At 38.2% G+C, this 13,740-nt stretch overlaps 1 protein-coding gene across 1 annotated transcript; it reads right to left on the bottom strand.

Moving 5' to 3' along the window:
• Nucleotides 1–629: 629 nt before the first annotated feature.
• LOC131302404 (mechanosensitive ion channel protein 2, chloroplastic-like) lies at nucleotides 630–10,299 on the bottom strand. Its single transcript, XM_058329008.1, has 13 exons — nucleotides 10,098–10,299; nucleotides 9,920–9,979; nucleotides 9,011–9,168; nucleotides 7,596–7,707; nucleotides 7,375–7,478; nucleotides 7,148–7,261; nucleotides 5,513–5,594; nucleotides 4,895–5,044; nucleotides 4,605–4,715; nucleotides 4,224–4,391; nucleotides 3,993–4,106; nucleotides 2,461–2,517; nucleotides 630–1,639 (listed from the first exon to the last, which is right to left on the bottom strand). Exons 1-13 carry the CDS (start codon nucleotides 10,173–10,175, stop codon nucleotides 869–871), a joined length of 2,079 nt encoding a protein of 692 aa, XP_058184991.1. The 5' UTR covers nucleotides 10,176–10,299; the 3' UTR covers nucleotides 630–868.
• Nucleotides 10,300–13,740: the final 3,441 nt, after the last annotated feature.

Consider the following 13,740-nt stretch of genomic DNA (forward strand, 5'->3'; position numbering starts at 1 on the left):
TCGGCAATGAGAGGCCTCGAAACATGTAAGCATGGGATTCCCGTACAAACATAATGATGGGATTCCTTACCAGGAAGTAAAAACATGTATAATGATAGAATTCTCCACTCCACACATTATTATAATGGACACACTTTCCTGGATTCTTTATATTACAATGGACAAACATCTCACTAATTGCATTATTGGAAAGCTTAGATTTCGACTGTCTCTTCCGGTCCAAAACATGGACCGAAGAGAATCCACTCGCCGAAGAAAGAGAGTCTCCATGGGAAAAAGCATCATGTGGGAAATGAGCAAATGTGGTCAAGCACTGCGGTCCACAAGTGCAATTGAATCCCAAAACAAAAAAGTGCAAGGGTGCTACTAATACAACACTTTGCACAATATGTTTAGATGGCACTGTATCATTGGACAATAGTTGGGATGCCATTTTATATTGTCCAATGATACAACGCCAAAATAGGATTCACAAATCCAAATCTCTTGGAAGTTGCAATAGAACATTTTACCTACTAGATATAGTTGACTACGTACTTTTCTCCCCCACATACAAAAATACTTTCGTCTTTCCCATGCATTTTAAAAATCATAACCAAGTAAGAGCAGTTCAAGTTGGCTCAAGTTGATTCCCGATCCAGAATAAGACCATTTCGATTACCGATTTGATTCACGAGTTGACAAACCAAAAACCCCAACGGGGAAAGTTTTCATGTTAGGATTTCCCAGTGAACCAAATCTCCAAAGAGCACAGCCAATATAACTACATATTTCCTACTTTAGTAGCAATGGACAAATCAAAAGGATATACAGACTATGCTGACATTCATTGTAGCTCAGTGAGAAGATTTCAGAGCATGGCCTTGGATTAATTTTGCGGTTTCCCTTGATCACCGGATGAAGTAGTGCTACGTACATTTGGAAGTTGAGAATCCTTTTTATCCTTTTCAGCAGCTGAAGACCCATTCCCAGTTCGGGATTTCGCCATTTCCTTCACCTCTGATTGAACCGGAGCAGGTGCCATCCCTTCCCCAATAGGTAGAGTCCTCTTTGATCCCCCCAAAGCAACACCAAGAACCATATTCTCTTCCAAAGGCGGCCTTGATACTGGCGGCTGTGGCGGTCTTTCAGTTTGTTGTTTCGATTGTTGAATCGACGGAACATCACTTTCTAGTTTTGATTTTGCCTTCGCTTTCTCCCCTACCTTACGATCAGTATTTTCTTCTTTGGTGTCAAGATTTTGTATTTCTCCGGCCTTCACGCCTACTTTTGAATCAGGTGTGGGTCTGTGCTTCACGTTGGGTTCTGAAATCGATGTCTCTTTGGCTTTAGAATGAGGTGGTACTTTAGCATTTATCTTTCCATTGAGTGGGGGCTGCGCTGTAGCTGTGCCGTCTTGCTCTCCACCTGTGCGAGTTGACCGGGTTTGGGTTTTTGTTCTGTCATCACTGTTGATTTTGTAAGAGGATTCAGTAAGTAGCAAAGGACGGTTAGATGCCACTCCGACATGATTGAAGGGCGAGTCTGAAAACGGTATTTCATCAAAATCGGAGTTGCTGTATTGAACTGTGCGGATGGGGGTGGCAAGTCGAGCTCTGTGGTGGGTGATGATTCTGATTAGATCCAGCAGTATAGCTTCCTGTTTTATCCCAGGACAAAAAGAATCATAAAGGAGACAATACTCATTTATCAATTGGAAGAAGATTACTTCTCTTTTTGGCCAACGACTAAAGCAACAAAAAGAACTCTAAAACTTGACCATTCCAACCCATATCCCAAATGAACAAGCCACTTCGGTGGAACCAAACATGAACGGTATCGTAAAAGTAAAGATGCTCAAAAACTCATAAGAGCAACTTGAACCCAATACTCCATTTGGGAGATTTGGAAATAATATATTTTATTTTAAAAAAAGGTGCTTTTAGAGCATTTCACTATTCTATATAATATATACATTCCAATCACTATACTCCATTTTTATCTCTACTTTTCACAAATTCATTAATCTATCTTCAAAACTCAACTTCTACAAAATTTCAAACTATTAAATATCTACTACCTATATCTATTATCCGTCTCCATTAAAATGTATGTTCAGTCGTACCAATATTGTTTAGATCGAATTTAAGATGGTTCTCCCTTTGTTGGGAGAATCTCCGTACATAGAGAATAAAAATTGGATCTCCATTTTGGAAACCCCAAATAGAGTATGGTTGGAAGAGATTTACTCTCCTTCTGGACTTTTGGAATTGGGATGGAGATGCTCTAAGAAGCCAACCTCAAAGAAACCCCTTCCCTTGATGAATAATTTTGATATCAGAAAATTTTGGTAGTTACTAACAAAGTTAGTTTCCAGGGTTGCAATTGAATAGTCCACTAACCCAACAGGAAGATACGCCATCAGTAATGTTTTCCTCCTACTAGAATGGAGCAGCAGGAGAAAAAGAATAGGTCTCTTACCCTGACACACTTGTATTCCTCTACATGCGAGGTCTTCACAAAGCAGGATACTAAGATCTGAAAGATAATAAGACAAATATCAAGTTTTGCAGAATCTATAGCCATGTGGATGTCTCTCGGAAACCAGTAAAACTAGCGCAAGTGCGCAACCATCCCATTTATACATTCTTTTTTAATGACAAAAATCAATCATTAAATTATCATGGCCTAAGAAGGATAAAATGGTCAACAGACATAAGGTACAATATGGAGGGATGTCGTCACGACAATTCCAAATAAACAGGACATGAGACGGTAGGATACATGACAAGATATAAATGAATAATGCTGTGTATATAAGGTGCCAACTATTTACTTACGCTTATATAACAAAATACATCTACAATTGTTTTCCACGTTCAACATACAGGACAGAAAGTCTTAACGTAGTTTTGCCCTCAGAAAGTTTTGCTCAAAAACAAGTTACAAGTTTTGAACATTAGAATTCATGAAATTCAAACGGCCTTAACAATTATAATAATTTATCTACAAGTTTTGCTACACTTAAGAAGCATCTACGACTTAGTTGCACAAAGCGGGAGCGGAAGTGGGGGCGGGAGTGAGGGAATACAGAAGCTTCTAAGGTTGGGAGCGTGAGAGGAGAATGTACATTTATCATGAAAATAATTTAGCATAGAGTAATCACTTTAAAAGTACAATCATTTTAGGAAGTAAAAATATGGGCCAAGTCCTCCGTAAGTGTAAGAAATGGGCTAGTGTTACAATATAGTATGATTTTCTTTTCAAGATATTATGACTTCGGCTAGATATATGAGTTCATCAAAGACCAATTAAGAAAGCCAAGTGATAAATCCATGTTTTTCTATACAAAGATCATACGAAAGCTCCCATCTTTGTAAGGAGCGAGCTCCCATCTCAATGGGAGCGGGCTCTTGTCATGCTCCTTAGTTGGGAGCGCAAAAGCGGGCTCCCAAGGTGGGAGCGGTATCACTTTAGGAGCTCCCTGCAACTAAGATCTACGATACATATCAAAGAGGCACATCCGTTAGTAAGTATAACAAGATGAGGGCCAAAAGCCAACCTTGATGCTAACTTGTTAGCACCTCTCACTTTTTCTACCTCTTATCAAGGAAGTCACTGATTCACAAGCATGCCTTCCATGAAAACAAAGTCAAGTTTTCGACGCAGAAACAAAGTAAAGAACTCACTCTAGAAAAGAGCCATGTTTCTCATTTGCACAATCATCAAGGACAAATCGGGCTGGAAAGAAAAGATTCAAGTTCGACGCAGAAACAAAGTAAAACCTTTTTAAAAAAAATAAAAGCAATACTTTTAATTACACACTTTAGAGGGTGCAGCATGACTTCAAATGCTATGCACAGCTAAAATACAGGCCTATGAGAACTTACGGCAAACCTAACCTCCAAAATTATCAATGATAATGCCAATTTGAAGAAAATAATGTGCTAAAATAACAAAATCATTAGTCCATCAGCTCACAAGAAAATGAATGTTGTGGAGTTAAGACTAACCACAAGACCCGGATTTTTCGGATTTATCTCTACCATAAACACTCTTCTATGCAACTTCTTGTGTTCTAAGTGAGGATTCTTCGCCAACAATTTGCGCATATCTGCAACAATATTCTGCACAAAGGACGCCACACCATTAGTCACGTGAATTGTGAAATACCCTTATAGAAGTTCTCTGGCTGTAGGAATGAAAACATAATTTACTCAAAATCATGATTCATTGCTACTTACGCTAATCTTATCAAAATCCAAGTAACTAATCTCCAGATGGGTTTTAATACGCCAATGAGTTTTCTGACTCAGATTGCTCACAACATTAACAGTGAATTGATGATTTGGAATGTGAACTGCTTCACGATTTTCACCTCGTATAATTGTTGGTGTCCACCAGCCCACACGCTACATGCAAAATGAATAACAACGAAGTGAACTGATTCAAAAGCCAAGAAAAAGAAGTGAATAAGAACGAAATAAATGTTGAACTGATTAAGCGAATTTCCTCTATCATAGATCCTAGACAAATAAAAGCCTCAAAATATGAGCAAGCACATGTATATTAGCTTTCTGTCTCCCCTTTTCCTATATTCCATTGATCAATACTTGAATACATACCTCAACATGACCAGAAACATCATAGCCTTCAATCTTTGTTTGAATCCAATCATTCACGGCAAAAGGTCGGGTTGCATGAATAATTGCACTTGAGAGAAAGTTTCTGAATATCTGATACAAGATGAAGTTCAGAAAGTGAGAGGCTGGAGAAGTATAAATAACAGAAACAGGGATCTTCTGATAAAACAATCAACAGCTTAAAGCGCATGCATTGAGAGGACCAAAAACATGGTTTTGCATAAACAAAGCTACATGTCTAAAACTTCAAAAAGAAAAAACCTCAATTACACCTCACGACCAGCAAACGTAAGCAATACAGTCCCAAGACCTCCAGCAGTGAGCAATTTCTGCGTAGAGATACCTAGCAACTCCAGGAACAATGCAACAGCAGCAATCAATACTGCAGGGTATACAGCTTTGGAAATAAATTGAAAGCCCATCTGTGAAGAACAAGAAGCTTTTATTAAATGGAATGGAAATGGTATCTAGAAGCATCTTCAAGGCTAGTAAAATGATTAGAACTGTTCAATTCCTATTGCTCACCACACCTATCTAGTGAGCCTATGAAGCAAAAAAAATTATAAGAAAGAAGAAAAAACCAACAAACAAGACTGACATAGGTTAAACTTTCTTGTCTAGGGAGGAAAAAAGAACGATGCGGTCAAACTTCCTGGCTCATGCTAGGTAGCCTAACAACCACTCAAGGTGTTCGGAATTCAAATGGCTCCAACACTAATCCAAAGAGGCCATTGGTTTTTCAGGAAGCGTAGAAGAATCATATTGCACAGTAGCCTAACCTGTTGTGATGTACTATCTACATGATGTCGAGACCAACTTTTTCTTTTGGAACTGCCCCTAAGAACACTACACTAATACACATAAATAGAGAAGAACATCGAGTTGCATACTGTAAAACCAGTGCTAGATACAGGTCTTGGATCAGTGGAGTCGTTCGTCCCCATGAAAAACTTCTGTGCTTGCTGGATTGCACTGCATTGACATGGATGTTCAGTTAACATGGAAGCAACAACAAGCATCATAACTTCAAAACCAGTTTTATATGAAGCACGCCAATGATCGACTTCAAATCATATTCAAAAGAAATGAAACAGGAAAATCTTATCAAAGAACTACTTCTGCCGAGAGTGGGAAAACAAAAACGGTCTTGCTAACCTCTGCCCACTAGGCGGAGGATATTATCCCAATAATTCCAAAAAAGCTTGGATATCAATACACATATCACGGATATTAATACATTTTCACAACTATCAATACACTTTTCTCGGATATCAATGCACCTTTTACTTATTATCCTCCGCCCTAAGGGCGGAGTTTAGCATTTTCCAAACAAAAAATAACATGCACTCCAAAGGAGACAAATCATGGAATGATGCTCCAAGTGGCAAGACCTTTATCAATGATGAAGAACATGCAAGATGCTTTGTACGCCTTGAAATCTACGTTGTATTCGCGATATAGTATTTGTTTTGTTGTAACACATGATTTTACATGACTCAGAGCACTTGAGTTTTGAAGGAAGATTAGTTGCTTTGGTTTATTTTCCAGCAGACAACATATGCTTGTAGATTAGAGCTATAAAAGACCAACTTCGCCTTTCCAAGGTGCAACTGTGAAACCCAAAGTTTGTGCCAGCTAGCAAACAGAAGTTTATGGAATATCAGTAAAATATTTTCCAGTCCACTAGTTCGGCAATCTTTTCAATTGAGGAGAGTATATATTGTAAGATAGCTTGATATACATTGTTGGACCCATCTCCTAACAACTTAAGCTTTTGGGAGAGTTGGTAACTTAACATGGTATCAGAGCTCAGGTTGCAAGAGGTCTTGGGTCCAAGTCTCTCCGTCTGCATTTGTTCCCCGGTTGTATTATGCTTCTCCCCTTCGTATTCTACTTCGTTTTGTCTATGAAAATTCGCATCTCCACGTGCAAGATGGGGTTGCACGTGAGGGAGGGTGTTAGATAGCTTGATATACATTGTTGGGCTCATCTCCTAACAGCTTAAGCTTTTGGGAGAGTTGGTAACTTAACATATATAACCCAGAAACTTTACCTTGATCTTCTGATTTCAGGGCTTACTAAAAAATTTAAAATTTCAAAGGCAAGGTCGCTGAGAAGCTCATTAGATGCCCTCGGTTTTCAGTCACCATTATCATGATTCATACTCCAGCGATGAGTGAATCGTGCTTTTTATAAATAAAAAAAAAAAAGTATGTCCAGATAGAACCTAGGTTTCTGGAAAGGTAGATGGCATTAAATCCACAAAGTTTTTATACTTGGACCAAACCTACAACCTGAAGGTTAGTAGGCTGAGTTTCAACACTGAACCATTGGTCACCCCTTAATCATGCCTTTTATCTGAACTCATATTATGTCAGATACACACCACCTTTTTATATTCCTGCATTTTCATTAAAACATGAACTAATCAATAATTTGTATGGGGTGCATGCATCTATGACCCATTCCCCAGCTAAACTTGAACTCTGCACTTTTCCATCCTGGTGTGAAAAGATACAACTTACCTCGATAAATAGTAAGCAAGAGCCAGCACAGTTGACAGTGATCTTATAAAATTCAAGATCCGTTGCTTAACAATTTGGCTACCTTCTGAAGGTAGGACCACCGGATCCAGCTCTCTGCAAGAAAATTGACTATCATCACTACAATCGTAGAGTAATTAGAAAACATTCTTTTTTTGTAGCAAAAGAGAAACTGTTACTGCGATACAATACTGTCATGTTTATCACACCTGCAGATGAGTGTCACTCCGGTCCACAGCAACAAAGGTAAAAGATAAGAGGTCGTAACATAATATGTGCCAATATCACTCTTCTTCGAACTACTATCATTCTTCTGCAAAATAATAGGAGATTTGAAGTTACAAAGATCAACACAACAAGATTGGAACGCAATTACAAGAAAGGAGGCAGAAATAGAGAGAAATCAATGTATCAGTAAGGCATATCATACATGTCTGCTTTGACGGATGAGCGGGCCAAGACCCCATACAGCGAAAGCAATAATACCAACTGCTGAAACCAACTTAAGTACAATAGGACTGCCTTGAAACGTAGTACATGACCTGCATGATATTAAATTCCTTTCGAATGAAGGTTCTGGAACAATATATACAGAGAAAAGGAAAGCAAGTGTTAAAAGCTATGACACTTACCTGCCCCCAGAATCATTAGGTCATATAAATAATTAAACAAATGCAGATTAAATCTTTCACTGGCAGTGATGGTAGACAACAGCACTTCATTGGGAATGGGGTGGTTTGGAACTGACAATGCTACAAGACCAGATATAAGACGAACCCAGGGTCCATCCCAGTTGTGACACCAAAACATGAATCTCTGAATAGCTTCGCCGTATGTATAGTCAATGTCAGCAAATTCTTGATGAGATTTTTTCAAGGTAGTGGAACGTCCCAAGGAGGCAAGAACCATATTGTTGCTAGAAACTTCCAATAGCAATGTTCTTGTGATGCTCTTGGTACGGTTTCCCAACTACTTAGACAATATTATTCTTGCGGTACACTTACTTTAAGAGCCCATTGTTTGACTCGAATAGTAGTGAAAGAATATAATCCCATCAGATTATTAGTAGTCAGACTAATACTACCACATCCCTCAAGGTATTATCTAGCCCATTGTTTTTCATACCCGACGTAAAATTAATCTTGACCACAAACAAACAAATGGGCCCCTCAAGGGAGGAGTACTTGGTTGAATTTGGCTTCACTGCACCCTGAATCACTTGCAAAGTTAAATTGCAGAGAATTCATTACTGCTGGAAGGCAGAGAGAAACCATTCCCCTGTTCGAGGGGCAGAAGCAGTGTGCTTAGCTTTAGAACTGTCCCGACTGCTTGATTATGTCATGATGTGAGATAAATACGGAATCTACTTACAGTCTTACACATATACTTGTATATTCCACCTTTTCGTTCTCTTAATTGAGTGGGACCACAGAGTGCCAGGATGATTAAAGTAGTAAAGCTTAACACGTCTCTTTTTCTATTAACATTCTATACAGAGGGAATCAACAAAAAGGCCGTCTCATTTGAAGCCGAGTCATGACATTCAGGGCCTTTGTTAGACAAGGAGGAGCAACATTGAGAGTCATTACAGACCTTTACACATGGGTTCAGCCAAAACATAGCAACAGACTTCTCGGGAAAGAAAAACTAAAAAATATACGACCCCAGATGATCTTCATCTTTCCAGAGAATAGAAATAAGAACTCTGAATTTCTTCAGGAGGAATTAGCACACAAATTCACGTTTGTGGCTTCATCAGTAGTAGAGAAAAGAAAAAACATATGAATTCCTCGAGGAGGATTGTGTGCATGCAAATTAACGATTGTGGCTTAATCAGAAGTAGACCTTGTGAATTCAACAGCGGCATTCTTCATGCAAGAAATTCCATTGCCATTGCCTGGATTCAAAAAAGAATGACACCTAAACATGCTATGTTTACATGAGCTAGAGCATTTCTGCCTGTATAGACTTTCCCGATGACGAATACTCCAAGGGTCCCATGGCTGAAAAAACAAACGAACAAGTGAATGTCAAGGTTATTGGTCTAAACAAAAGAAAGTATTAGTAATGCACTTACTGGAACAATTCCCGCAGACAACCTTGGAACATCTATGATGTGAAGTAACTAACAGCTCGAAAGTTTTCATGAGAATAGAGAGTGACTATACTGATTCTGCTACAATATTTGTTTCTTTTTTCGTCGTGTACAGGCAAGAATGAGTTCATGCCACACAGGAAAGTAAGAAAACAATGTCCAGCTAGCTTCTACTCCAATGACTGGCTATGGAATATCTTTCAAACAACCGAACTTGACTGACAAGCTACTTGAAAATCAGCTAGTAAAACTTATGCAATGCATTCATCCTCTGGCAATACACAAACCAGCGATACTTCTTAGGTTTGTAGAAGGTAGCACTGTCTCTAATGAGACTTGAAATTAAACATAGTGTATATGAACTTTAAAAAACCAAATGAGAATTAGAAGGTTTAGTATGACATAAAGAGCCATCACATCTACGGCAAAGGTTCCATCCAGTATTTCGGATCATTTTGCGTTACAGCAAGCAGAAACAAATTGCAAGAAAATCCTAATCATGAAATGAAGTTCACACAACCATGAAACAAGAAATTTGGTGAAATCATAAATCTGGGCCAAGAACTAATCTCATGGTTTAAATTGCAGGAGAAGATAACTATCGTCACGTCAATTAATGAGTACAGATTCCCGAATTTCCAGCGGGAAAGAAACCGTACCAAAGCAAGTGATGAAAGACTGGTTTTTACTAGATGCAACTTCCCTCTTTGCATTAGATTCTGTAAAGGAAAAAGTATTCACATGAACAGTATGAATAAAAGAACTCGGAGAAGATAAAAAGAGGGGGGGGGGGGGGGGGGGGGGGTTTGTAATAATGGATGGAAAAAAAATACATACCAAGAACTGTTTATTGCATCCATGGTTCTTGCATATTCCCAAATCATGGGACATTTGCAAAGAAATAGTAACAGACATCACTAGAGAAACTAATCAAATGTCACTTGTAGCACAAGATGATAATGGTTGCAGTACCATTAGACCCTTGTATAGCCAGCAATATGCAGATCAGATAAACCTGATGACCTCACATCACAGAAATCAGCCATAGCAGAGCAAAAAGGCATCAACACAAAAAGGTAATAAATGCCAATCAAATATAACATTGAACACCTATCTGCAACACTTGTTTCTTCTCAGCATATGTGTTTAAAGCGACATTTAACAAGAAACGATTTAGCAGCTAGCATAAGAGTGGCCCCACTAACAAAGATAAGCAACTTATTCCCGCTGGAATGTGCAAACACCAGGTAATTGAAAGCAAATAAAATTAAGTTGCAGTCAAACATATGGCACACAATTACCTACAACAATATTTTTATACTCTGCGCACAGTATTATTCAGGGCGTATAAAATCAACCTTTCTTTCTATAAACAACTACAAAAAAAAAATGAAACTGATTTATAGTGACTACACATAATGTACATTTGCAAACATCATAACTTTTTGCTGATAGGGTCCTAGCTTGGTTGATGCAGAACAGAAATATGAAGAATATAAATTAATTACGCATTATTTTGAGTTTAATATTTTGTTAGAAAATTCCGTTTTAGTTGCCTCTTGTTTTGGTAACCTTATATTTCTTTCTAGTATTTGATTTCCTAGTCAAAGTAGAATTTTTTGTTGTTGGTAATTTTTGTTAACTAATTGATTCTGCTTCCTTTTCGGACAAATCAATTAGGGTTAGAGTTTTTTCCTATATAATAAGTTGTAAGCCTTCGGGCTAAGGGAGTTGTTATTGAATTAAAGAAAAATTGAGAGTTTTCTCATTGTCGTGTGTTCGAAGAGGGAGTACCTCTAGTTCATACCCAATTATGTTAATGTTTCAAAGAGAGAATCATTAACATAAGCAAGTTCGTGATATCTTCTTGCAAATAGTTTCGTAAAAGGAGGCTGTGCTGCATCATTGGTGCAATGGTAAAATCTCTGGCTCTGAATTGTGAAAATGCGGGTTTTAACTCGAGCAGCCACTTTTCGCAAAATTGCCAAATGTCAAACTTATTATCTATTGTTGTACTCCTCCCAACTACCTCCATGGCTCCATTAAGCAAAAACAACACACAGCTTACTTCCACAAAACATACTCCTTCATTCGGGTTGTTTCCTCAAAATTTCTACCTTCTCCCAAGTTCCTAACCTCTTGTTGTCATTACCTTTATGCTTAGCAGGTTTATTTTTATTACTTGCACACATTTCATTATATGAAATGGGCAGTTTACCAAGTTTTTATCAAGTGTAGATTCTTAACCCTCTTACAGCTTGTCGAGCATTTGACAAACTCACACAATCCATTTCAAATAGAATTTGTCCCGTGGACACACGAGCAATCCAACCCGTAGGATTTCCTTTTCCTCTTCCCATTCTAACTTATGTAAGTTTCCCGGTAATAGGAAGATCCATGGAAACTCTGAAGCCTTTACCCATATCTTACCATTTCTTCGGAATTGTTTGAGACTTTTTCCCTTGCAATATATTTCACAAGTTATCAATGTTTTGCATGTTCTGTGATACTAGTCAATTTTATAATCATTTTGTGGTACTACTAGCATGCTTAACTTACTGGTAGTTCAAAACCAATAATCATGAATTTCTCCTTATTTTGGTTCTGAGGTAGTGAGGTACTCCTGGAAAGCCTAAGACTGCATTATGTAGATGCAAAAATAACTGATTTACGTATGTATGAGTGGTCATTTGTCTTTGTTTGAATGACGACTAAGAAGAGCCAAAACAAATATTTCAACTCAAATTTCAGACCTCAACATCCTGCTTCTCAAGGTTTTGTTTTAATAATTACTGCTGGTGTCCCAGTAATCGAGCCAGGAAGGGAAACCCATCCTTCTTTCTTTTTTCTCTTTTCTAATGGAATTCCAAAAGGAAATGGCTGTCCTACAAGGGGCAGCCACCCCCATACACATAATCCAACCAACGTAGATGAAAGCAGGAGCAATATATTATAAAGTGCCTTGGTGGAGATGAAGGCCTGGAAGCAACATGAAGAAGGCTGAAAAGAACATATGTAAATGCCATGTGAACAAACATCATCACCACAACTAGCTGCATGTACGACCTGACTCAAGCAACCCGAGTAAAGCCAAGTGAATGAGATGTTCATAATCACCACAAGTGGTTAGACTAATGACTTTCTGAATGGAAATTAATGAAGCCGCACTCTCATATATATTTTGTCCAGCATTATCTGTAGTTATTCAGAGCAGCCAATTATAATCTAAACTTAGCATCACCCATGTGCCTTGTCAAGGAAATCATTCGTAATGTACAAAAACTTAAAGGTGAAATAGTAATAATTTTAGACCAACCATATATCCAAAGGCCTGAAACCTTGGGGGTCGGCCCAATGGTTGTGTAGCACTCCTTTCAGGCATGAGGTCTAGGGTTCGATTCCTATGGACAGCAAGTTGGCCCTTGTAGTAATCTAACTTATACTAACAACTAACCAAACGCCTCATGTTCAACTCCCGCAAGTAATGCCTTGCCCACCCAATACTTGTTCCTCGCGAGTGATTGTAAGTACCTAGAGTCTATCCATTAACAAAACCTCTAAATCGAAACCAACACTCTTGATCATAAGAAAATCAGCAAAAGAAACGACTTTTCTTCAAACAAATAAATTGGAACACAAAAATAACTTGATTGTGGTAGAAGAAAGTAACCCCTTACAATAAAGGGGTTTCTTTGGGACTACAAAAATGAAAACCTACCTCGGAACGAAACCCTGATCTCACGGTGGGAAAAAAGTTCGGAAATTGATCAACTCTTTGGAATTTTCGAGCTGTGGTTACAGGGAAAAAGAAAGGGATGTTTCAAGAAAAAAATTTGATGATTGAAATTTTGCACCCGTTCAAAAAAAACAAAAAAATTTGCACTGGAGAGAGAGAGAGAGAGAGAGAGAGAGAGAAGGGTTTTGTCTGCTTAAGGCAGAGAGAGAGTTCTTGAAGTTTAGGCTGTGTTTGGTGGACTGGGTTCTCATCCAGTTTCATTTCACTTCGGTCCGAGAAATTTTTGGGGGCTGGGTGGGTATCACGTCGGTTGACGTGGTGTCCGAGCATCACATCCGAGCCGTCCAAAAGTGCATTGGACGGTTCAGATTGAAACACTCTCTATCCTCTCACCTCAACACTCTCTTTCCTTTTTCTCTCTCCAAATCTGAGCCGTTCAAAATCAAAATAGACGACCTGGATGGGCAGAGCGGGCACCACATTGTACTCGCTCGGCACTGAAAATCTTCTCGGTCTGTTCTCTCTAGTTTTTAATTTTTTGGGTCAATAAAAAATACTCCCTCCATTCCAATTTAATTGTCCTTTTGGAGTTTGTGTCACTTTTAAATTGATTATATCTTGAAATTTATAATGTTTTAAGTGATTCAAAAATATCATATTATAGAACTAATCGAGATCTATCAAACAAGATCCATATTTGATATAAAATTCATCACGGATTTAAATATATAACAAGTTTTTTAA

This window comes from Rhododendron vialii, chromosome 10a, assembly GCF_030253575.1.
Source record: "Rhododendron vialii isolate Sample 1 chromosome 10a, ASM3025357v1".
In the NCBI taxonomy this organism is placed as follows: domain Eukaryota; kingdom Viridiplantae; phylum Streptophyta; class Magnoliopsida; order Ericales; family Ericaceae; genus Rhododendron; species Rhododendron vialii.